General features: G+C 43.6%; 1 protein-coding gene across 3 annotated transcripts in view; it reads left to right on the forward strand.

Moving 5' to 3' along the window:
* Positions 1–27,055, forward strand: part of LOC135519683 (kalirin-like) — a 259,660-nt gene that overhangs the window by 154,131 nt on the left and 78,474 nt on the right. For all 3 annotated transcript variants that reach the window (XM_064944915.1, XM_064944916.1, XM_064944917.1), the window contains exons 12-20: positions 4,967–5,136; positions 7,670–7,844; positions 8,412–8,607; positions 10,038–10,204; positions 12,874–12,993; positions 17,826–18,044; positions 18,298–18,447; positions 20,217–20,331; positions 20,748–20,863. In XM_064944915.1, coding sequence (XP_064800987.1) covers positions 4,967–5,136; positions 7,670–7,844; positions 8,412–8,607; positions 10,038–10,204; positions 12,874–12,993; positions 17,826–18,044; positions 18,298–18,447; positions 20,217–20,331; positions 20,748–20,863 — 1,428 coding nt within the window. The remainder of the gene's footprint in view (positions 1–4,966; positions 5,137–7,669; positions 7,845–8,411; positions 8,608–10,037; positions 10,205–12,873; positions 12,994–17,825; positions 18,045–18,297; positions 18,448–20,216; positions 20,332–20,747; positions 20,864–27,055) is intronic.

The following is a 27,055-nucleotide window of genomic DNA, read 5'->3' on the forward strand; positions in this document are numbered from 1 at the left end:
GTTAATTCTTACCAATGTGTCAAGTAATCATCTTTTTGTTTTCTCACGATTTGGTTGGGTCTAAATCTCCCTCCCTCCCTCCCTCCCTCCCTCCCTCCCTCCCTCCCTCCCTTCCTTCCTTCCTTCCTTCCTTCCTTCCTTCCTCCCCCCTCTCTCTCTCTCTCTCTCTCTCTCTCTCTCTTTCGCTCTCTCTCTCCCTCACCCTCCCTCTCTTCTTTCCTTCTGTCCTTCCTTCCCTCCTTCTCTCTCTCTCTCTCTCTCTCTCTCTCTCTCTCTCTCTCTCTCTCTCTCTCTCTCTCTCTCTCTCTCTCTCTCTGTGTTATTGAACAAGGGGTGGATGTGGTAGATGACCCTAGACAGCTTGCTGTTCTCCCCTCTTCCCCTAGCAGCTCTTCGCCAGTAGCGGACCCTACTGGCCCTGGTCAAATGTAGTGCACTATAAACCCTATTGGCCCTGGTCAAAAGTAGTGCACTATAAACCCTATGGGCCCTGGTCAAAAGTAGTGTACTATAAACCCTTGGTGCCCTGGTCAAAAGTAGTGCACTATAAATCCTATGGGTACTGGTCAAAAGTAGTGCACTATAAACCCTATGGGCCCTGGTCAAAAGTAGTGCACTATAAACCCTATGGGCCCTGGTCAAAAGTAGTGCACTATAAACCCTATTGGCCCTGGTCAAAAGTAGTGTACTATAAACCCTAGGTGCCCTGGTCAAAAGTAGTGCACTATAAACCCTATGGGCTCTAGTCAAAAGTAGTGCACTATAAATGTCGACATGATGCAATATGGTAGATTGCTTATGGATGACGGGCTGCATCACAGGTGGCACCCTATCCCCTATATAAGGCACCGCACTCCTACAAAAAGGGTTCCAAAAAGGTTCTTCGACTGTCCCCGTAGGAGAACCCGATTTATGTTATTTGTGTTCCAGTTACTGGCTTGCTCCCCATGATTTGAGTTCTGTGTCAGGTGGAATCCCCTATCTGCGGAAAGGGTTCTACGTGGAACACAAATAGATTCAATCTTGAACCAAAAAAGGGTTCTTCAAAGGCTTCTCCTATTAGGGACAGACGAAGAACCGCTTTAGGTCCTAGATAGCACCAATTGTTCTAAGAGTGCACTATGTAGGGAATAGGGTGCCATTTGAGACGTAGACCAGACCAGGAAATGTTGTTGGACTCTGATTGAAACGAAACTCAAGTCTTTCATTAATAGTTGACATTTTGAGCTTTTCAGGGGCTCTGAGAGCTTGGCCTGAAGACGCACACCAACCTGTGCTTAGATTGGCCTAAGATAAGACTCCTAGAGTCTGATTGTTATCCTGAAAGCCAAGGCCACATCCCTTATTGATTTAGAGACCAAGAGCATCCCAATAGCATCCCATCCCCCTTTTTCCTATGAAGTGCACTACCTTTGACCTGAGCCCAATGGGTGACTATGTGCCCTGGTCAAAAGTAGTGCACTGCATAGCGAATAGGGCGTCATTTGGGACGCTCTCTTCATAGGGCGGTGTCAGTAGTAGTGGTCTACGGAGATGGCATTGCTTTTTAAAAACCTAATGACACGAAATAGCCAGTTTAGTGAGGGCACGCTCACTGCATCAGATGCATCACTAATGCCACCAAATCCCTGTCAACACCGGCTCAACGGACAATTACTGACAACTTTCAACTTAGTGTTACTCGCTTGATGTGGTGTTCACTGCCAGGGGGAGGTTTTGTTGTTTGTGTTTTCCTCCGCTCGCGTAAAAGAAACCGATGCGCTCCGCCGAGCAATTTATGATTTACGGAGTGGTAATCACTCCACCGTAACGTAGGAATCTTTTTCATTTCCCTCATCTGCTTTCTCCTCGGCTGCCTCCGCCTTCTGCTCGCGCTTATGGTTTTATCTCTATATCGATTGACATTTAATATACTTTCTACCAGACTAACAGAAAGCAGCAATTAGCTAAAAGAAATAAGGTTTTAGGCTGCTGTGCTGTGTGAGCTGAAAGATACTAATTTGCATTCTGGACAGTGGTCCACATGGAGACATGGTCCGCATCCCAAGTGGTGCCCTCTTTCCCTTTATAGGGCACTACTTTTGACCACTTTCCATAGCATGGGCTCTGGTCAAACGAAGTGCACTTTACAGGGATAGGGTGCCATTTGGGACTCCCCCTGCGAGTGCTCGGTCAGACTGTGCCGTCAAACAGACGAGGAAAGCAATCAGAGCCGTGATTTATCAATCACACAGAGGAACTGTTGGAAAGGCTCGGTGTGTTTGCCACATGTTCACTCGGGGCAATATTACGAGAGATGGCTGGGACAAGGCTTTTCCCAAATGGCACCCTACTTTTGACTACTTTTGACCAGAGCCCATAGGGGTCCAAATGGCTCATTCATGTGTTCGTTTAGGCTGCTTGATGTTGGCACTCTCGCTCCGTGTCCCAAATGGCAGCCTATTCCCCAGGAGCCCTGGTCAAACGTATTGCTGTGCCCTATAGAGGGAATATGTGCCATTTTGGATGCAAACTAAATGAAGGAGGAGGATACTTCACTATGGACTCCACATGAGACATAGAGTATTGATATGCTCTCAGAGAATGCTCTAAGTGTCTTCTGACTGGAGCATTTACATTAACCCAGGATTACAACTATTATGCACAACCTATTTCACCCCAATCCCATGTCTTAATTCAGGTTCCTGGTGAAATCTGTGTGCAAGTGTGACGTGTGTGCTTGTACAGTATATTCTATTACAGTATTACAGACCTGGGATTACACATAGTATGCACAACCTATTTCACCCTAATCCTATGTCTAATCCTAATTCAGGTTCGTGGTGAAACCTGTAAATGTGTGGTAGCTGTGTGGTGCTGGCCATGCCCAGGGCAGCGCAACACAGCCAGGATCCATTAGCTGAAGCAGGAGTCACACAGAGAAGCATGTTTAATTCTGAGCGAGCTCAGATCAGTCATGGGGAGCGGTTACCATGGGAACCACCAAGATGGCAACGCCACTCTCTGCTTTATTCATTATTTTTTTTAACCCCTTCAAAAGACAAAGAGAATCTCCTCTGCATGTGTGTATAGTCACAGTCATGAGTGAAGTGAGCCAATGTACAGGTTCGAGTGGAAATGATGACAGCGCCCCAAATGGCCCGATATCCCTATATAGTGTGCTACCTTTGACCAGAGCCCTATAGGAATGTCGATAGGGTCCCGGTCAGAATTAGTGCACTATAAAGGGAATAGGGTGCCATTTGGGATGGAGTACAGTGTCTCACTGGAGGGAGGTGATGACGTTAGTATCCTGAGGCCTGTTTTTTGTTGTTTTTTTGTGCGCCATTCTTTTAGGAATGTGGTTCCTGGAGAGTTGTGAGTTGTGTCATGCTAGATCTTGCCGTTGTACTTATCTGGTTCAATGATTAGGCTACGCCTGTTTTGTCGACCTCATTGCAGCGTTGCAAACAACACTTGAGCATCCACTTGTGGTGCTCACCATCTTGACTCATTTCCATCTTGCAATTATTGTCTGTGGAGGAACACTTAGCAGGCATCGTTTTATGGCTTGGTGCATTCGGAGTGAAGTGCTGTTATTGTCATGGCTAAAATAATGAAACTCTTCATTCATACTAGATGAACTGTTATGAGAGTAACTCATTTCACACACACACTGCACCCGGAGAGAGTGAGAAGGGCAGAGCAGCGTTGCTTTTACCATAATGTCCTATGAGTATGCTTTGAGGACCAGCAAGCCTAGTAGGCCAAATCTATGTCCAGCAAGTTCCTTTTTTTTATGTAAATAGGAAAAACCTCAACAGTGCATCTCAGTAGAGCTTGAGCTGACTGCGAACAGTGAGGAAGTCTGCATCCCAAATGATGACCCTATTTCCAATATGGGCCCTGGTAAAAAGTAGTTCACTTTAGATAAGGAATAGGCAATAGGGTGCCATTTGGGACAACAATCTTGCCAAGCTAGCGTGTACTGATACTGAAATGATGATGAAGCAGGTGCTGAACTTTGCGATTCATTCCCCCCTCAACACAACCAAACGTCTCCTGCCAATTTACTCGGATTACGCTTCAGGTGCTGTGTGTAATTGTATATTCAAGCTCCTGTTCCCTCATTGAAATATTCAAGTGCAAGTTCATCTTTTTTTCTGTGATTTAAAAAATAAATAAATAAGCGGTGTAGTTTGAGAAATGGGCATCTATTTTCGGTGAGTTTTGAGAGCAGTTCTCTAATTGTGGAGATGGAAAAGGAAATGGATTTATTTCTTCCCCGCTGTCAAACAATTAGTCTAAAGAGAGATACAGTATGTGCTGAGTACTCGTCCTGCGTACGTATTATACATATGAAGCCAAACTGAAAAGTTACTGTCTATTTTACTAAGTCAGTGCATTGCTGTTAGACAACTATTGCTGCTTAAAGTTTCACCCATTGTGTCCTTTACAGTCTGACCCTCAGGTTGTGAGTTATGTTGAGTTCTGTTGTAACGTCCCTCTCTCTCTCTCTCTCTCTCTCTCTCTCTCTCTCTCTCTCTCTCTCTCTCACCCTTCTTCCTTCCTTCTCTCTCTCTCTCTCTCTCTCTCTCTCTCTCTCTCTCTCTCACCCTTCCTCCCATCATCCTTCCCTCCCTCTCTCTCTCTCTCTCTCTCTCTCTCTCTCTCTTTCTCCCTCTCACCCTTCTTTCCTCCCGTCATCCTTCCTTCTTCCCTCCCTCTCTCTCTCTCTCTCTCTCCCTCCCTTCTTTCCTCCCGTCATCCTTCCCTCCCTCTCTCTCTCTCTCTCTCTCTCTCTCTCTCTCTCTCACCCTTCCTCCCATCATCCTTCCCTCCCTCTCTCTCTCTCTCTCTCTCTCTCTCTCTTTCTCCCTCTCACCCTTCTTTCCTCCCGTCATCCTTCCTTCTTCCCTCCCTCTCTCTCTCTCTCTCACCCTCCCTTCTTTCCTCCCGTCATCCATCCCTCTCTCTCTCCCTCCAGCTGTGGACGTGGATGGAGGACCTGCAGAAGGAGCTGTTGGAGGAGGTGTGTTCAGACTCGGTGGAGTCAGTCCAGGAGCTCATCAAGCAGTTCCAGCAGCAGCAGACGGCCACCCTGGAGGCTACGCTTAACGTCATCAAGGAGGGAGAGGATCTCATCCAGCAGCTCAGGTCAGTGCTGTATGTGCTACATTTAGGGTGAAGTTGCCCTATATGCTGATCTGGAGTCAGTTTTACATTTCCCCCACTAAGGGATAAGGTTAGGAATGGGGGAAGCTGATCCTAGATCTGAACCTAGGGGAAACTTCACCCCGGGGTGTTGCTACAGAGGCCTCCACCAGGGGACAGTGGGGAGAATTACGGGCTGATCTAGGATCAGTTTTGCCTATTAGATCATGATGAATAAAATTACACGGACGGGGGGGACTTGATCCTAGATCAGCACTCCTACTCTGAGACGATTTATACTGTACACTCTTAGAAAAAAGGGTTCCAAAAGGGTAATTTGGCTGTCCTCATAGGAGAACACTTTTTGGTTCCAGGTAGAACTATTTTCAGTCCATGTAGAACCCTCTGTGGAAAAGGTTCTAAATGGATCTCAAAGGGATTCTACCTGGAACCAAAATGGGTTCTTCAAATGGTTCTCCTAGCACCTTTTTGTCTAAGAGTGTACTGTCAAGAGCGATGGAAATATGATGCCATTTCACTGCAGTCAACAAAACACACTCGCTTGTTTTATGGGCCACAGACCCATGTGTGGGAGAGAGTGTCAAGTGTCCGAGAACAGATATAGATTGCTGTACTATAAGGCTGTGTCCCATCCTATAGGGTGCCATTTGGGAAGCACTCAAAGTTTAATACTGCATTGTGATAGGTGTTGTAATTGCTAATCCACTCCAGGGGCAGGTGTGTTAACCTTTTACAGCAGTGGGCTAAATCAGGATCACACAGGCAAATGTAATTTAAAACCAAAGTATAAAATTATAAGACATCTGTCGATTTCTTTTCGGCTGGTGTTAAGTTTGCAATTTCATCATGTAAAAACTGGCGCGCAGGCATTTATCAGCCCTAACAACCAGGCTACCTGTCTTATATGAGCTCAGATGGTCGGGGTGGAAATATTTGAGGTGTGTCCTTAACCTGACCCAAAGTGCTAATTTCAGACGGCGCTGATGGGGATATTTAAGACCAACCTGTAACGCAGTTGGTTACGGAATGAACTTTGACAGCCTATCCAGCCGTGCCGATCACCGTTTATACGCGCATGGTACAAGAGTAGCCCAATGGGCTTTTGGTGCCTGTATACTTTGTATTTAGAAACATCATTTTTATTTTTTATTTTAAATTCCCATTTTGTTTTATTTCATTAAAAACCAAGCATAGTCTCCCCTCCTCTCAATTAAGGCTGTTTTTTGTCTGACCGATGTAATCGCAAAGTAGTCAAGACTGTGGAGAAAAGATTTGGCCCCTGATTATGTTCATAAAGCACAGGTCTATTTGGAAGCAGTATAACGGTGAGTGGACATTCTCCCTTTCTTCTTTATGTTAGATCTCTGTCCAGCTACTGTGAAACGTTTGGATGTGCGTTAAACCCTCCATATCTGCGTTGTTTTAATATTATACGCCCACGGAGAGAAATGATGGTGCCTGTAAGTGTAACATAGCCTATTTAAAACAAGTTGTTGTTCTGTTCAAAATGTTAGAATTTTTAGAATTATTTGTTCTCTTTTTAGGCCTTAATCAAGAATTCATTTCATCTGGCTTATTGACAATGTCTGGCATGTCCATGATCAGCCATAATGCAATTTACAGTAGTCCTGACTCCTACGGCAGTGTGAATGCTATTGGAGCCGCTTAGAACGGTGTGGACTGCAAATGGCATCAAGTCAACGTATTTAGCAAAAATACTGTAGGTCTGCATTTTGTCATTTCGTTTCTGTAAAAATATATATATATATGTATTTCTGACACTAGGTCATTTGACCGCAGGAATGGACTACAGTGCCTTTACAGTGCGGGCAATTAGGCTATTCCATAGAGCTGCCTCGTTTATTGCATATTTTACAACCTCTCTTATTGAACACCATGACAAGAACACCCCCATTGTGTCTATTTTGCTATTCTCTATAGGGCACTACTAGAGTCCTAGGGGCCCTGGTCAAAGATAGTGCGCAATAAAGGGAGGACGTTAATAGGTTGCCATTTGAGCCTTGGTCTTATTGCTGCCTGTCTCACAGCTCAGGTTTCTCTCTCTCTCTCTCTCTCTCTCTCTCTTCTCTCTCTCTTGTCTCTCTCTCTTCTATCTCTCTCTCCTCTCTTGCGCTCTCTCTCTCTCTCTCTCTCTCTCTCTCTCTCTCTCTCTCTCTCTCTCTCTCTCTTCTCTCTCTCTTCTCTCTCTCTCTCTCTCTCTCTCGCTCCCTCTCTCTCTCTCTCTCTCGCTCTCTCTCTCTCTCTCTCTCTGCTCTCTCTCCTCTCTCGCTCTCTCTCTTCTCTCTCTCTCTCTCTCTCTCTCTCTCTCTCTCTCGCTCTCCCTCTCTCTTCTCTCTCTCTCTCTCTCTCTCTTGTCTCTCTCTCTCTCTCTCTCTCTCTCTCTCTCTCTCTCTTCTCTCTCTCTCCTCTCTCTCTCTCTCTCTCTCTCCCCCTCCCTCCCTCCTCCTCTCCTCTCTCTCTCTCTCCCCCCTCCCTCCCTCCTCCTGGGCTCCAGGGACGCTGCAATGTCCACCAACAAGATGCCCCACAACAGCTCCATCGCCCACATCGAGAGTGTCCTGCAGCACCTGGACGAGGCCCAGGGCCAGATGGAGGAGCTGTTCCACGAGAGGAAAATCAAACTGGACATCTTCCTGCAGCTACGCATCTTTGAGCAGTACACCATCGAGGTGTGAGCGGGAAGACGGCGGCTGGGAGAGGGGGGAGAGGGGGCTCAGGTGGCAGGTCGATGGGAGTGGGGGGGGGGCTACTGTGTACTGTGCCCATCTGCTGGCCACACAGTAATCTAATGATCGTAGCGTAAGGCTTGGAGAGATCTAATGTCAGTTGACTTTGATAGATAACTACGTGCAGTGCAGTGCTGCTCTCCTAGTATGTCCTAGACCTGAGACGTGCTGTGAATTACCATTGGGTTATGCAATGATGTCATTATGAACTATAATATGGGGAGAGCTATATACTGTTCTTATAAATGTACCGTATGCCTAAGGGAAGAGATTTGGCTGTGGTATTGTTTCACCATATCATCTGAGCTGCACGTAATAACTTAATGACAAGACTATCAGTGTACCAGAGTAGGGATGCTGATCTAGGATCAGCATCCCACGACGAATAAGACGAGATGGACAGAGGGGACCTGATCAGCACTCGTACTCCCCCCCTCCCAGGTGTGCCATCCGGGTGTAACACTAACGACATTGTTAACCTCTGACCTTTGCCCTCTGCTCTCCCTGCAGGTGACGGCGGAGCTGGACGCGTGGAACGAGGACCTGCTGCGCCAGGTGAACGACTTCAACTCGGAGGACCTGACCCTGGCCGAGCAGCGGCTGCAGCGCCACACGGAGCGCAAGCTGGCCATGAACAACATGACCTTCGAGGTGATGCAGCAGGGACAGGACCTGCACCAGTACATCATGGAGGTCCAGGCCTCAGGTGAACACTGACAGCCACTCATATTGTGCAGCGATAGGTGGGGGGGGGACACTCAGCTGCATCTCTTTTTCTCCCTAATGACGCTCTTGTCACTGGACGTGTCTGTTCTGCATGATGTAAAGGTCGCGCAACTCACATGGTGTGTAGTTCTGCCATGAGAGTCTACGGCTACAGCTATGTCACCGGGCTAGGCGTAGAATGGGTTAAGAGAGAGGGACAGGAGAGTAAATGGGTAGGTTTGCTGCCCTGCCAACTCAGAGAGAGCAGCGGTCCATCCACCGGACACCTGACTTGGGCTCATGTGGAAGGATCTGATGGTTGTGAGGGATGGAGGGAGGTTGGTAGCAGTAGAGGTTCAGAGGGGTAGTAGAAGTCTTATCTGAACATCGGTGGAGTTCACCATCTGGAGAGAGAGGGAGAGGAGTCAGGAATTAGGTTTGAAAAGCAAGGCTTTACCTTCCCCCTCAGCACAATCCTCTTACCCTCTTCACTGCACTGCATGGGGTTTAATTCTAGGCCTGGGCTGCATCCCAAATGGCACTCTGGGGAAAGCACTCAATCTGGGCCACCCTCGTGTGCCCTTCATGGACTGTGTGGTCTGTGACATCCCCCTCGTTCCTGTCCAAAGGAGACTTAAGCCCTCCAAAGGTGTGGGCTGGACTCTCCACAATATTTCCCCCTGGAAGATTGAATTAGCCCAGTGTAAGGGTCACATTTGAACCTGTACAGTATAGATATTTGTATCAATGTTTTTTGGAGTGGTACTCCACACTATGCCTGCGTCCTAAATGGTGCCATATTCCTTTTGAAGTGCACTACTTTTGACCAGGGCGCACAGTGTGCCATTTGGAACGCACTCACTGTTTTCTTGTCTCCTCAGATACACTTGATAACCCTGTGGTTTTGGGTAGTCCCCAGTAATGATTTAATTAGACATTGAAGTGAAGTGTTGTCTTTTTAAGTCGGGTGATTTCATTCATTGAGAAAGAACAAGGCGGAGAGAAATTAGCTGGTGTTCATTGGAGAAGAACTAGTGCACTATCTCCACCTAGTGGTCCAGTTTATATTACCTTATGAGGTCACGCATTGCACGGCGAAACACTCAACTGTATGGGAGCATTCCAAATGGCACCCCGTTCACTATATAGTGTACACCTTTTGACCTGGGCCAGTAGGGCTCTCAACAATAATGCTAACCATCTCATTGGATTTAAAGTTCAGTGAAAAAAAGACAAAAATAAATATCAGTTTTCCACGTTAATTCAACACCATCACGTTTCATTATTTGGTGGAAGTAACATGGGGACAACATTGTTTCAACCAGTTTGTCTGAAAACAGGACAAATGCAAAGCTTCATGTATGGTATGTAACTACTTGTGACTGTATGATTTCATGTCGTAATGACCATCGTGCCTGTGTGGTGTTCTAGGCATTGAGTTGACTGGGGAGAAAGAGGTGGATCTGGCCACTCAGGTCCAGGAGCTGCTGGAGTTCCTCCATGAGAAGCAGCATGAGCTGGACGTCAGCGCTGACCAGACCCAGAAGAGACTGCAGGAGTGTCTGCAGCTCCGCCATCTGCAGTCAGAGGTCAAACAGGTGGGTGTACACCCATGCTTATATATTAGAGGGGTAACGAGGGCGAACTGGACTGGTGAGAGTCCAGGGCTGTCTCAAACACACACACACACTCACGCAAACACACACACACACACACACACACACGCAAACCCGCACGTGCAAATATACACGCACATCCACCCAGCAGAATGCACCCTACATCAAACAGTCAGTGGCTCAGTGTTTGATCAATGACTGGCTTGAATTAGCTTCTTGGTGAAGACAGCTGTTCGCTCCTCTCAAACATTTTTGCCTACTGATCTGCCTGTATGGCCTAGAGTCAAATGTGAAGTCAATGTATGCCAGTGCCATTGAGAAATGCTCAACTCGATTATTGAATCACTTCTCAGACAGGCTAGTAATGTATTGTCTGTGTCAATCTGAGCTTGCCTCTCAAATGTGACCCTATTCCTTATATAGTGCACTACTTTTGACTAGAGCCCTATGGACTACGTAGGGAGTAGAATGCCATTTGGGACGTGTTCTGAGAGAGCAAGCTCTCTGGGGAAATTTCAATCTGAATGACAGTTTGACAGAGAGCACATTTAGCTGTGTGCCTTCCTCACTATGCAAGACATATACAAACTGTGGAAATACAGAGGAATAAAATCGTCTGGATCGCTCTCTCAAACTGAAGTCTGCCGGACCATCCACGTAGCAAATCACCTCTTAAAGTCAAATGAAATATAACCATAAATGATTCAGCCTCAATATCAATGCAAGTGGATATTTATTGGATAAATGCTGCGGTTTCCGTAAATAATGGATGATATTTGTCGCAGTGCTAGTGACACACATAATGTACGCCACATGTAGATAGTCAGTAGAGTTACTGCTCTTGCTGTTATTGACTGTTTCTCAAGTCTCAGGGCTCCCAGGGAACAAGAGATGTCGATCTCAGTCGTACTTCCCCGGTGAAAGTGTCCCTCATATATACTTTATATAGGAGAAATGAATGAAACAGTGTGCACTGTTAGATCAGTGAACCGACTCAGTGGCCTTGTGGTTGGAGTGTCCGCCCTGAGATTGCAAGGTTGGGAGTTCGATCCCCGGCCGAATCGTAGCAAAGACTGTAGGAATGGGAACCAATCCGTCTCCACTTGACACTCGGTGTTCAGGAGATAGATTGGAGGTAAGGCTCTGTCATAGACTAGTGTCCTGTTCAGGGGGTGTACTTGTACGTCGAGCTGCCTTACGCAACAGGAAACAGGCTCCTATGAGTCATTGCGGCTCGTTACTTTTTTACTTACTAGATGAATTACTCATGTTATGACGTACTGCAAATCCCATCACCATTTGCAGTAGCGCTAGCTAGCCAGTGGTGAAAAATCTATAGCCATGCAGCCGCATAACCCTACCACAGATGGTGGCTGGCTTCCCTCACACCGTCCGCAGTTTCTTTCCTCATCTCGCGCCAGCTTCCTTCTGCACTAATCTCATTTGGACGGTTGTAATTGAGGGCCAAACTGCTCTCACCGGGGACCTGGGAGTGAAGAGGCTCCACTTTGCATGACGCATCCTAATGGTAATAGGGCTGATTGCTGGAGAGTAGCTATGAAGGAGGCTTCTGGGACGGTGCCCAGTCCAGGTAGTGTGGTTGGTAATGGAGGGAGGGGAGAAGGGAGGGGAGGGGGAAAAGGTGTAGCAAAGGGAAGGGCTGAGAGAGAGAGACAGAGAGAGAGACAGAGAGAGAGACAGAGAGAGAGAGACAGAGAGAGAGACAGAGAGAGAGACAGAGAAAGAGACAGAGAAAGAGACAGAGAGAGAGAGAGAGAGAGAAAGAGGATGTGGCAGAAGGGAGGGAGGGGGAGGAAGGAAGGAAAGAAGGAAGGGATAAAGAAAGAAAGAAAGGTAGAAAGAAAGAAAGAAAGAAAGAAAGAAAGAAAGGTAGAAAGAAAGAGAGTGGTACTGACGAGCCATATCCTCTGCATAGCCGTTCTCTGAGTTTCAGGAAGCTAGAGAAAATGATCCATATGTTTCTAATCCCTCATGGGATTCCTAAATGAACAGAAGGGAACACGTGTAATATCTAATCGTTAATATGCCCGTGAAGATTATAGTACTGCTAATCCTAGTTTATCCCCTTGTTTATGTTGAACTATGCCACCAAGCTGTGCTTTTATGAAGCGCAACTAACTATACCAAAGCTCTGTGTGCCTCTAGTTTGATCTCATGCTTTATTTTGGGATCGCATTAGATATGCATTACATAAGCCTGACTTTTGGTATTTCTAGGTCTGACTCAGTCTGTCCCTCTGACGTTTTCAACTGCCGTTTGAGGCGAACCATGACTGAGCATGTTCATAGTCCTAAAAAAGTGACATTATTGAATACTGTATTGTGTTACGTTACACCAACCAGTTCTTCTAGCCACATTTGACCATAGCTTCCCGTGAGCTGATGGTTGCCCAGACCAGTGGTGTCTGGTGGCATTTTAAAGGTCAGTCTCATAGTTATGGCTGGAACGGAATAAATGGAATGGTATCCGACATATCAAACACATGGTTTTCATAGGTTTGGTACCATTCTATTTTAGCCATTATTATGAGACATCCTCCCTCACCAGCCTCCCTCCTCTGGCCTAGATCTAACTGTACTGTACCAATGTAAACTCTAAACTCCTCTCCTCTCTGTGTGTCCGCCCTGCAGGTCCTGGGCTGGATCCGGAACGGGGAGTCCATGCTGAACGCCAGCATGGTGAATGCCAGCTCGCTGTCAGAGGCAGAGCAACTCCAGAGGGAGCATGAGCAGTTCCAGCTGGCCATCGAGGTACCTGCTCCCCCCTCCCCAAAACCAAGCTGACTGACCAGGCTAATCACTGCAACGTGCGCTGTCATTAAACTACACACACACACACACACAAGCATGCACGAAGTGTAAACACAGCTAAACGCAACGGCATATTTGGTGTGAACTCCGTATACCGTTAAGACACACACACGCAGATGCACACACCCGCTCAAACATTGTCTGTCAACGTTACACAGGCTCAGGTACACACACACACACACACACACACACACACACACACACACACACACACACACACACACACTATCTGGGGGAAACAGTGCACTGGTTGTTTTCCTTCAGCTCTTTAAATAGCTGCTGCTCTGAGCATGACGGCAGCGCTCACACACAGGATGGGGCTGCTTGGTAAAGTCCTGTTTCAGCACCGACACACACACACACACACACACACAGCACGCTGGTGACCTGGCACACAGTCTGGCTCTGCAGTGGCTCTGACTCCGAGTAGTGAAGCCTGGATCCGGAGGCCTGTTCCAGCCCAAGAACCACCACCCAAGACTGTGTGTGTGTTTGCGTGTGTATACCTGTGTGTATATGTGTTTGTGTGGGTGCGTGCGTGCGTGTGCATGTGTGCTGAATCCTGTCCAGCACAGCTCTGGAATCGATTTGGGGGAATGAAAATAAGCCCTTTAAGAACCTATTAGCTAACTTTAATGAAATCACTGTGCAGGGTGTAGAGGGAGTTTTCTTAATGTAATCACCATCCCTTCCTCTCTTTGGGGGAAACAAACATATTTACCCTAGAAAGCCAACACAGTGGCCTATCACACACACACACACACACACACATTCATTTTCACCCTCTCCATACATCAGGTTTCTATTGGGACCTATAGAGAGAAAGGAGCAATCTGGGATTCAAACGACAACACAGCGATACCCCGCCACTTTTTTTGTTAACCGGCTGAGGGATGAGGTAAAACAAGCTTATATTTTGGGTACTGATGGGGCACGACAGTTGAACCAAACTCACTATGAGGCCTTTATTAGTTACATAATCTTCAAGAATCAATGACCTGCACCTTTAGCATGAAATAAATCATCAAATAAATGATACAAAGACTGAACTGTATTGTAGGCAACTCAAAAAAAGGTCAATTATATTAAATTATATTATTTTATACGAATACAATTGCTCAGAGAAAGAGCTTCTGTTTAACTAGTGATACTTTTTTCCATCCCTTTCAATACCTTACCTTTCGAGAGTAACGGCACTGAGCCTTTTTCTCAAATGTTTTATGAGATTGAAGAAAACGTTGGGAGGGATCTTAGACCATCCCGCCATACATCCTTGATCATCCACCACCAGATTTTACAGTAGGTATGGGGTTCTTTTCTGCTTATGCGTCCTTATTTCGACGCCAAACCCACCGCTGGTGTGCGTGGCCAAAGAGCTCAATTCTCACGTCATCCAACAAAATGTAAACAAACGCCTGGTGCTTTGGTCAGGTGACATGAACATTTTGCTTTTTGGCCACGCACACCAATGGTGGGTTTTGGAGCCTCTTCTGAGAATACATCAGCAGACAATAACCTCATACCTACTGTAAAATATGGTGATGAATTTTTGATGTTTATGGGGCTATTTGGCTTCAATTGGTCCTGTGGCCCTTGTTAAGGTCAACAGCATCATGAACTTTACCCAGTTCAAGGACATTTTAGCCAAAAGCCTGGTTGCCTCTGCTGGGAGGCTGAATCTTGGCCGCAAGTGGATTTTCCAGCAATACAGTAACCCGAAGCACACATCAACATTCACAAAGAAATGGATAATTGACCTCAAAATTGACATTTTGCAATGGCCATCTCAGTCTCTGGACATGAACACCATTGAAAACCTGTGGTTTGAATTGAAGATGTCAGTCCATAAGCGCAGACAAAGGATATCAAGGATCTAGAAGTATTCTGTTTGGAGGAATGGTCTAAGATCCCTCCCAACGTGTTCTCCAATCTCATAAAACATTTAGCAAAAAGGCTCAGTGCCGACATCCTCGCAAGGGGAGGTATTGAAAAGAGGGATGCCAATCATTTTCACCCATATCTCTTTGAGAGGAAATATATATATATTATTAAACAAAATCTTTTTCTCTGTGGAATTGTATTTGTTTAAAATAATATCTCTTTCTGCATTTGTGAGCATAAAATATAGTGTAATGGGTGTGTGTCAGTGGCAGGGAAGTCAGGCACAGGAAAACAAACTTGGTATAAACGGAGTCGTTTAATAAGTGCTCATAAAACTCCAAAAACCAAAATATACAAAAAATATATATAAGCGGGTACAAAACCCGTCGCACACCGACACATGACTTGCACATAACATACAATAAAACAATCTCCGACAAGGACATGAGGGGAAACAGAGGGTTAAATACACAACATGTAATTAATGGGATTGGAACCAGGTGTGAAGGAAGCCAAGACAAAACCAATGGAAAATGAAAAATGGATCAGTGATGGCTAGAAAGTGGTGACGTCGACTGCCGAACACCGCCCGAACAAGGAGAGGGACCGTCTTCCGCGGAAGTCGTGACATATATCCAGTATTTGTATTAATATACATAATATACTATTATACCGTCTTTTTTGCTCATCTTTATCAAGGAAATCATTTTGGACCTGATCGTATCAATAATTCTAAAAGTAAAACAAATAGAAGTAGCAATCATAGATGACCCTTTAAGGGACTTAAGTCTGGATTTACCTGATTATATCATATTAGATGCAAAATGGATATTGTAAAAGTAACTACATTGACAGAGCGTTCTAGATGAACCAGTGACTGTTATGTGATATATACTCCTATAAGATTGATGCTTTATGAAAGGTTTATGGCTCTTGGTCCTATGCTTTCATGGGGAGTCAGCATTCCCCTGGCCCTCCATTAGCTGTGGACCAGAAACCTGGCATGCATCCCAAATGGCACCCTATTCCCTATAAAGTCCACTACTTTTGACCAGAGCCCTATGAGCCCTGGTCAAAAGTAGTGCACTATAAAGGGAATAGAGAGCCATTTGAGATGCGGACCTGCTTTACGTTATAGTTTAGGAAGGCTTCTAGAGTTAGGTAATGGGACTCATGTAGAAATGAAATTCCTTGTTTGTTATGTGACGGTACATTTTCTTCTCGTTCCTTTTCTGCAGATATTTTCAATGGATTTTTCATTCAAAGGACAAACTCAATTGCTCGTATTCCCTTTGGAAACAATTCCTCTTTTTTTGGGTGTATGATAACACATAAGTTGTAATGTTTTTGATTAAGTAGTAACTTAAAGTTAAACACTGTGCTCATTCTTGTGTAAGTGCAGAAATGTTGAATTACTCTTGACGGCTTTATTTCCTTTTCTCCTCTATTAGCTTTCTCTGGTGGATTTATGGTTGTAAATCAGGCCTGGTGCTGGCAGCACAACATGGTCGTTTGCCTCTATGGGTGTAATTCTGTAAGATTGAATAGACTTGTAAAAATGCATTTCTGTTCAATTCTGATTTATTTTTTCCTTTGTGATGTAGTGCAACATAGCTAAGCAAAAACCAAAAAAATGCCATTTGACACTGCTACAACTGAATATACTCTTTCCAGAGGACAACATACACTGAGTGTACAAAACATTAGGAACACCTGCTCTTTCCATGACATAGACTGACCAGGTGAAAGCTATGATTCCTTATTGATGTCACCTGCTATATCCACTTTAATCAGTCTAGCTGAAGGGAAGGAGACCGGTTAAAGAATGATTTTTAAGCATTGAGACAAAGACAATTGAGTCATGGATTGTGTATGTGTGCCATTCAGAGGGTGTATGGGCAAGACAAACTATTTAAGGGCCTTGGAATGGAGTATGGTAGTAGGTGCCAGGCGCACCGATTTGAGTGTGTCAAGAACTGCAACACTGCTGTTTTATTTCACGCTCAACAGTTTTCATGTGTATCAAGAATGGTCCATCACCCAAAGGACACCCAGCCAACTTGACACAACTGTGGAATGCATTGGAGTCAACATGGGCCAGCATCCCAGTGGAACGCTTTCGACACCTTGTAGAGTCCATACCTCGAGGAATTGAGGCTGTTCTGAGGGCTAAAGGGGGTGCAACTCTATATTAGGAAGGTGTTCCTAATGTGTTGTACACAGTATATATATGAGATGAGGAAAAATGAGAGAAGTGCAGACGAAGTTACATCACAAATGGCACCCTATTCCCTATATCGTGCACTACTATTGACCAGGGTCATGGTCAAAAGTAGTGCACTTCATAGGGGATAGGGTGCAATTTGGGACCTAGACATGGAGAGGCCATATGGACAGATAATTGCATTTATTCCTAGCGTGACAGTATCTTTCGACAGCTCCAGACAAGTAGCTAATGAAATGTCACTTATCTTCAAGCCTCTCATATTTTTGCATCTTTCTTTTAATAAAACCAAACATCAAATTGAAATCATCATTTATTGGAAGGTTTTAATCACATAGGCAATGATGTCCAAAGGATACCCATGCTCCCAGAATGCCTTGCAAGCACCAGACTAGACTGGACTACAGTCAATGGCATATATCAAGTCTTTAGAAAAGAAGGTTTAACATTACCATGCCTCACCTATGGTTCAGCCCCAAAAAACAACATTGTAGAAAACCCATTTCCGCAAAATAATATATGAAGTCTTGGCACATGTTCAGTTTCTAAAAAACATCATATTTACACTGTTAAAATTAACACATGATCATGTAACATTGTCATGTCACTTACCCTGAACCTAAACAACCCCTCTCTCTTCTTCTCTCTCTGTGTCCCCGCCCCCCAGTCCCTTTTCCATGCCAATTCCCTCCAGAAGACGCACCAGAGTGCCCTGCAGGTGCAGCAGAAGGCTGAGGTCATGCTCCAGGCAGGCCATTTTGACCCGGACGGCATACGGGCCTGCGCCGAGAAGGTGGCCATGCACTGGCAACAGCTCATGCTCAAGATGGAGGATCGACTCAAGCTGGTCAATGCTTCTGTGGCCTTCTACAAGACCTCAGAGCAGGTGTGTGTCCACACCACCCCCACATAGCGCTCCCTGAATTGTTTTTAGGTATGTCGGAATCACTCAAGAACCACTTTGAGCGTTTCCCATCCATTGAGACAAATGGTGGTGGTGGCCTGGATGGCCTCCATCTTGTCATCCTGTCCCTATAGAAAAGGCTGCATATTGGTATAATGTCCTGTTCTGTGATGGCACCTCGAAATTGTGTCCAACCTAGCATAAAGACTAACTGAGACCCCTGTGCCCTCCTCAGGTGTGCAGTGTGCTGGAGAGTCTGGAGCAAGAGTACAGGAGAGATGAGGACTGGTGTGGTGGCCATGACAAGCTGGGAGCCATGGCTGAGACGGACCATGTCATCCCCCTCATCAGCAAACACCTGGAGCAGAAGGAAGCATTCCTCAAGGTACAGCAGAGCAACATGGTTGTGTCTCAAATGGTTCCCTATTCCCTGTGCCTCCTTTGTCTGTGGCGGTACATTGTGTTCGTCTGCAATTGAAATAATAAACCAACACAGACAATTAGCTAGTTTACAGTACAGATAAATACGTAGCTAGCTAGCAATCCCATTTAGCTACAAACTTAGCAAACAAACAGATGAAGCTAACTAGCTAACTAGCTAGTAGCCACACTAGCTGGGTCATTGACTCAAGATCAAGAACCGTCGCCACCCCTCTTTGTTCCTTTTCCCCAAACGCGGCAAATGCATAACAGCATAATGACCCAGCTTGCTAGCTAGAATCAAAATGGAAAACTTCCAGGGAAAATTCAGTGGTATCACTAACTATGTAAGGACGACAGTAATAAAATGTACACTTGAAACTAGCTAACGTTACAGAATAAATAGCGAGAGCAATATTAGCAAGCTAATACATTAGCTAGCTTTCTAACATTAGCGAGCTAGCTAACATTAGCTGGCTAATGGCGGGCCAGCTAGCTAAAAAGGCTCTTAAAACAGCTCTTTCAAAAGTAACTAGCTAGTGTTGCTAACATTTCATTCCTCTCCCTTCTCCTTTTTTTATTGTCTTCTTCTTCCGTCTTCTGCATCTCTCTGCTCTGCTCGATCCTTTCATTTTCGGAATACCACATGTACAGAATGAGAAGCAGATTTAGACAAACAAGATCGTCATTGCTGTGTTTGTATTAACCTCCAATAAAGATTTTCTATTATATTGACAAGATATTTGAATGACCGCTCTAACAATGGAAATACATGAGGTGAGATTGGAATGGACAATTCTTGCCAATGAGAGGGCAGATATACATGTGAACAACAGGCACAACTCTATATATTTTATTTTTTACATTTTTAAGTTGATGAAATGCCACGTGCATCCACTTATATCAGTGCATTCGTGACAAACTAACCATTAAGAATGTTATGTTTGATCAAATAAGCCTCTTGTAGCAAATGAAAGGTTAAATCTTTTGTTGACCAAATTCGACACTCTCTCGTTGACCTCCATACAGAAATTACTTTCGTAGAAAGATTTTTTTTTTAATGCAGACTTATATTTTCATCACCCTTTTGAAGCATTTCTGACGTTGTCAATAGTTTGCTCCTTCCTAGGGAGGGTGAAGTTGCCCCTGGACGCTAATCTTGGGTCAGTTATGCATTTCCCCCTTAAACTAATGGTTAAGGATATGATTGGTGGAGGGGATTCTGATCCTAGATCTATAACTAGGCGAGAGCATGAAGTTTCCCAATGGTACAGATCAGCTTCCCCAAATAAGGGAAATGCAAAACTGACCCAAGAATAACTAGGGGCAACTTCACCCTAACTCCCCCAGCTCCTAAGAATCACCCAGGGTGATGAAAACACACCTCCCAAAACTGACACCAGTGCTGCATGGAATAACACCAGTAGGGCACAACTTTTTGTCTACTTTTTTACTAGGGCTCTGGACAAAAGTAGTGCACTATAGGGAATAGGGGCCATTTGGGACGCAACCCATGTTCTGTGGATCATTCATTTGCTGCATATTCACAGACCATGAACTCGGGCTGTTCTGTCTGTCTGATTCTCTTCAGATGGGTCCCACTGAATTCTGCAACACATAGCCATTAGGATTCATATTGATTTTCCCTTTACAGAATGTATTCTGGATGGTAGTTGTGGATATGTTGTCCGTTGCAATGTTCCTGTTTCGACAATGTCCCTTCTTGTGTCCCAGGCATGCACGTTGGCCAGGAGAAATGCTGAGGTGTTCCTGAAGTATATCCACAGGAACAACGTGGGTATACCTGGTGCTTCAGGCCACGCCAGAGGACCCGAGCAGCAGGTTAAAGGTCAGTCACAACAGCCCTATTACACGATCATGGGCTTGTGTCCTAAATGGCACCCTATTCACATTATAGTAGCTAATAATAATAATATTTAATTTGTGGAGTGCGTCTCCCCAGACTCACTGCACGCCTACTTTTGACCAGCGCTGGTCAAAAGTAGTGAACTATATAGGGAATAATAGGGTGTCATTTGGAACGCACAAATATTGACTACTGAGCACCAGACCTTATACATTACTGTTACTAACTCTTTTATTGCTCTTTTTCTTTATGAAATATTTCTTTTCACGTTCAGTTGAACTTCTAGTTTCTTATGTCCTATATGGACTATATGGACTAGTTTGGGTTGTGTTTGAAACCACTGTGTTGACGATATGCTAACTTCTTTCTGTGCTCCCTGGTCTCCTTCTCCTCTCTAGCCATCCTCAATGAGCTGCTCCAGAGGGAGAACCGGGTTCTGCACTTTTGGACCATGAAGAAACGGCGCCTGGAGCAGTGCCAGCAGTACGTGGTGTTCGAACGCAGCGCCAAACAGGTGAGCTAGATGGACACTCAATCACTATGGTACTTTTTAATGGTAAATGTACAAACATATATTCATGATAAATTGATTTGAAACGTGTATCACGTTGTGGTAAATGGTGGGAATATAAGTATAGACAGTTATAATTGTATTGGCTTAGAAGATAAGAAGAAAAGAAGAACAATATTTACCTGGCTCAAAGAGAAGGAATATAATATTTATTGTTGTGTGGAAAAAGGACTGGGGGGGGAAATATACTTCTCCCATGGAGAAAGAAACTCAAAAGTGATATTAATCAACAGTAATTTTGCTCCGAATGTGCAAATTGTCCAAACAGATCCGTAAGGTAGATGGACGATTTTAAAACTGTTATTGGACTATAAACCGATATGGGTCATTAACCTTTACGGACCAAATAATGATGATCCACGCTTCATTGAAAGTCTATATAATAAATTATCATTCCTACAAGACTCTATTATTATGGTGGGAGATTTTAATACTGTTTTAAATACCTCAATGGACCATAAAGGAAATCACACTACAAACTATCACCCTCATGCTCTTAAGGAAATCATGACTGTCATTGATATATTGGAACTAGTGGATATATGGAGGCTTAAATATCCTGACCTAGTGAGATATACAGTGGGGAGAACAAGTATTTGATACACTGCCGATTTTGCAGGTTTTCCCACTTACAAAGCATGTAGAGGTCTGTAATTTTTATCATAGGTGCACTTCAACTGTGAGAGACGGAATCTAAAACAAAAATCCCAAAAATCACATTGTATGATTTTTAAGTAATTCATGTGCATTTTATTGCATGACATAAGTATTTGATACATCAGAAAAGCAGAACTTAATATTTGGTACAGAAACCTTTGTTTGCAATTACAGAGATCATACGTTTCCTGTAGTTCTTGACCAAGTTTGCACACACTGCAGCAGGGATTTTTGCCCACTCCTCCATACAGACCTTCTCCAGATCCTTCAGGTTTCGGGGCTGTCGCTGGGCAATACGGACTTTCAGCTCCCTCCAAAGATGTTCTATTGGGTTCAGTTCTGGAGACTGGCTAGGCCACTCCAGGACCTTGAGATGCTTCTTACGGAGTCACTCCTTATTTGCCCTGGCTGTGTGTTTCGGGTCGTTATCATGCTGGAAGACAAAAGCCACGACCCATCTTCAATGCTCTTACTGAGGGAAGGAGGTTGTTGGCCAAGATCTTGCGATACATGGCCCCATCCATCCTCCCCTCAATACGGTGCCGTCGTCCTGTCCCCTTTGCAGAAAAGCATCCCCAAAGAATGATGTTTCCACCTCCATGCTTCACGGGTGGGATGGTGTTCTTGGGGTTGTACTCATCCTTCTTCTTCCTCCAAACACGGCGAGTGGAGTTTAGACCAAAAAGCTCTATATTTGTTTCATCAGACCACCTGACCTTCTCCCATTCTTCCTCTGGATCATCCTGATGGTCATTGACAAACTTCAGATGGGCCTGGACATGCGCTGGCTTGAGCAGGGGGACCTTGCGTGCGCTGCAGGATTTTAATCCATGACGGCGTAGTGTGTTACTCATGGTTTTCTTTGAGACTGTGGTCCCAGCTCTCTTCAGGTCATTGACCAGTTCCTGCCGTGTAGTTCTGGGCTGATCCCTCACCTTCCTCATGATCATTGCATGATCTTGCATGGAGCCCCATACCGAGGGTGATTGACCATCATCTTGAACTTCTTCCATTTTCTAATAATTGCGCCAGCAGTTGTTGCTTTCTCACCAAGCTGCTTGCCTATTGTCCTGGAGCCCATCCCAGCCTTGTGCAGGTCTACAATTTTATCCCTGATGTCCTTACACCCTCTCTGGTCCTGGCCATTGTGGAGAGGTTGGAGTCTGTTTGATTGAGTGTGTGGACAGGTGTTTTATACAGGTAACGAGTTCAAACAGGTGCAGTTAATACAGGTAATGAGTGGAGAACGGGAGGGCTTCTTAAAGAAAAACTAACAGGTCTGTGAGAGCCGGAATTCTTACTGGTGATCAAATACTTATGTCATGCAATAAAATGCTAATTAATTACTTAAAAATCATATAATGTGATTTTCTGGATTTTTGTTTTAGATTCCGTCTCTCACAGTGTACATATGATGAAAATTACAGACCTCTACATGCTTTGTAAGTAGGAAAACCTGCAAAATCGTCAGTGTATCAAATGCTTGTTCTCCCCACTGTACATGGCAGAGGCTCAATCAAGCTAGTTGTCTTGACTTCTTTCTTATGTCACCAAAAGTTTAAAAAGTGTTGATAGCGGATAGAATGCAGTCGGACCATCAGATAATTGGCATATACATTACTCTTACCACGTGGGCGAGGATATTGGAAATGTAATCAAAGCTTATTGGACGATAACTTGTTTTTAAGTAGGACAGAGGCATTTATAACTGAATATTTTCAGACACAACATACTGTAGGTACAGCAAATCCCCTTATTGTATGGGACACTTTTAAATGTAACTTTAGAGGCCATGCAATTCAGTACCCGTCTCTAAAACAAACAAAAAATTAGGTCAAAAGAGTCCATACAAACAAAGGAAATAGAAGGTCTAACAGAACAGATAGAGAGCAATAAAAACTGTCCCATAAGGGCTCAGAATAGGTTAGAGGAACAACGAAACGAAATGGAGGTACTTATTCAAGAAAGATCAAGTGTAAAATATTATAAAAATAAAGCAAACTGGATGGAATATGGGGGACAATGCACCAAATCATTTTTTCATCTTCAACAAAGAAATGCTATTAAAAATAACTTACTGAAACTTGTTAGAAATGAGTCACCCATGATTCACCAAATGATATTTTGAAAGAGGTACTTTAAGCATATGTTTTCGTTTCAGTCTTCTCCATCTCCTCTAACCGAAGCTAATTGTATGGATTTTTTTCTGTTAACAATGTAAAATTAACAGTCGTACAGAAAGACTCCTTTTGAAGTCGAAATTACAGAGGAGGAGCTTCTTGGTGCAATTAAAGCCTTTAAGGCTGGGAAAACTCAAAGGCTGGATGGCATACCAGTGGAGGTATACCAAACCTTTTTTGATATACTCAGAGGACCGTCATTAGCATGTTTTAACCACTCCTATGTAAATTGTAGATTATCAGACCCTCAACAAGAAGGTCTGATTTCGTTATTACTGAAACAAGTGGGAAATATACAGATCCAGTCCATAAAAAAAATGGGGGCCCCTTAACACTTCAATGTTGTGATGCAAAAACATCTAGCAAAATGTATAATGCATAGAATTAAAAAGGTTTTGTCGGACATTATTAATTCTAATCCGACGATACATTGGAGATAATATAAGGCAAGTACTGGAAACAGTAGAACACTATTTTTTTTAAATGTTTTATTTCACCTTTATTTAACCAGGTAGGCTAGTTGAGAACAAGTTCTCATTTACAACTGCGACCTGGCCAAGATAAAGCAAAGCAGTTCAACACACGAGTTACACATGGAATAAACAAACATAGTCAATAATACAGTAGAAAAAAAGTATATATACAGTGTGTGCAAATGAGGTAAGATAAGGGAGGTAAGGCAATAAAATAGGCCATAGTGGCGAGGTAATTACGATATAGCAATTAAGCACTGGAGTGATAGGTGTGCAGAAGATGAATGTGCAAGTAGAGATACTGGAGTGCAAAATAGCAAAATAAATAAATACAGAATGGGGATGAGGTAGTTGGATGGGATATTTACAGATGGGCTATGTACAGGTGCAGTGATATGTGAGCTGCTCTGACAGCTGGTGCTTGAAGTTAGTGAGGGAGTTAAGAGTCTCCAGCTTCAGCAATATTTGTAGTTCATTCCAGTCATTGGCAGCAGAGAACTGGAAGTAAAGGCTTCCAAAGGAGGAATTGGCTTTGGGGGTGACCAGTGAAATATACCTGCTGGAGCGCATGCTGCGGGTGGAAAAATGGGAAACCAGGTCTGCTATTCATAGCTGACTTTGAAAAGGCTTTTGATAAAGTACGACTGGAGTTTATATATAAATGCCTGGAACAGTTCAATTTTGGACAATCTCTTATAAAATGGGTTAAAGTTATGTATAGTAACCGTCTGAGTAAAATAGTAAATAATGGCTACTTCGCAGAAAGTTTTAAACTGTCAAGAGGAGTAAAACAAGGTTGTCCACTATCGGCATATCTATTTATTATGGCCATGGAAATGTTAGCTATTAAAATCAGATCCAACACTAATATCAAGCGATTAGAAATCCAGGGCTTGAAAACATAGGTGTCATTGTACGCTGATGATTCATGTTTTCTTTTAAATCCACAATTTGGATCCCTCCACTGCCTCATAGAGGATCTAGATACGTTTTCTAACCTCTCTGGATTATAACCAAATTATGATAAATTAAATTATGATATTACGTATTGGATCACAAAAAATACAACTTTTACATTTCCGTGTAGTTAACCAATAAAATGGTCTGATGGTGATGTGGATATACTCGGTATATATATCCTGAAAGAAAGAATTTATCTCACTCTTGCTAACATGGAAAGGTAAATACCTGCCTATTTGTGGAAAAATCACCCTGATTAACTCTTTAGTCATATCCCAGTGTACCTTTTTGCTTATGGTCTTGCCTACACATAGCGAACAGTTAAAAAAAAAAAAAAAAAAAATTTAATTTTGAACGGCAAGAAGTACAAAATTTAACAAGCCTATTTATATAATGAATATGAATTCAAAGGGAATACATGATCAAATATTAAAGCATTAGACCTCTCACTAAAGGCTTCAGTCATACAAAAGTTATACTTAAATCCGAACTGGTTCTCTAGCAAATTAGTAATAATGTCTCACCCTATGTTCAAGAATGGCTTTTTTCACTTAATTTAGACTACAACCTCTCACTTTCAGTTATTTGAAAAGGAAATCATCTCCCAAATATCGCTATTTTTCAAACAAGCCATAGAAATTTGGTTGCAATTTCAATTTAATCCACCAGGAAAGACATAACAAATAGTACAACAAATATTGTGGTTAAACTCAAATATACGAATTATATCATAAATAGGACTAGTGGAGTTGTCACACATGCAGCTAACAAAAACATATGGAAATGTCGGCATTACCCAAAATTACAACCACAGCATTAACGCAAAAAAAGTGGAAGAGGAAAGTGGAAGGGGGAAAAGTAAGGAACATGTCTGTTGGCCCTGCATTAAAGACCATAATTGGTTAAAGAAAATTGTGATAAATAAAAAACTATACCAGTTATGACACCTGTGCCATATAGATTGCAAAATAGTTGGGAAGAGATTTGTGACGTACCGATTCCATGACGCATGGTTTATGAACTGATACACAAGACAACGGCGGATTCAAAAATGAGAATTTTTCCATTTATTCTTGCAACCAATAGAATGTTATTTATATGGGGGATACAACCTTGCCAGCTCTGCAGATGTTGCTGCGAAGAGACAGAGTCATTAGATCATTTGTTTTGGTACTGTCCATATGTAGCTCGTTTTTGGTCACAGGTCCAGGAATGGCGGAAGAATTGCAATATTTACCTGAAGCTTACTCCGCAGAAAGCACTACTGGGTGATCTGAAAAGTCATAGTCTCTCAATCAATATTATAATAATACTTTTAGCAAAAATAAATATTTTCAATTTACAAGTGTAGAACAATGAGAATAGAAAGGTTCAGAACTTTTGTGATAGGGTTAGAAAGTAATAAAGGAAAATATATTTTAAAAAGATATGTGTATATATATATGTATTTATATGAATGTGTATGTATGCCATCTCAGCAAAAAAAAAAGAAACATCCTCTCACCGTCAACTACGTTTATTTTCAGCAAACTTAACATGTGTAAATATTCAACAACTGAGACAAACTGAACAAGTTCCACAGACATGTGACTAACAGAAATGGAATAATGTGTCCCTGAACAAAGGAGGGGGGGGGTTCAAAATCAAAAGTAACAGTCAGTATCTGGTGTGGCCACCAGCTGCATTAAGTACTGCAGTGAATCTCCTCCTCATGGACTGCACCAGATTTGCCAGTTCTTGCTGTGAGATGTTACACCACTCTTCCACCAAGGCACCTGCAAGTTCTCTGACATTTCTGGGGGGAATGGCCCTAGCCCTCACCCTCCGATCCAACAGGTCCCAGACGTGCTTAATGGGATTGAGAT

The sequence above is a fragment of the Oncorhynchus masou genome, chromosome 29, assembly GCF_036934945.1.
Source record: "Oncorhynchus masou masou isolate Uvic2021 chromosome 29, UVic_Omas_1.1, whole genome shotgun sequence".
In the NCBI taxonomy this organism is placed as follows: domain Eukaryota; kingdom Metazoa; phylum Chordata; class Actinopteri; order Salmoniformes; family Salmonidae; genus Oncorhynchus; species Oncorhynchus masou.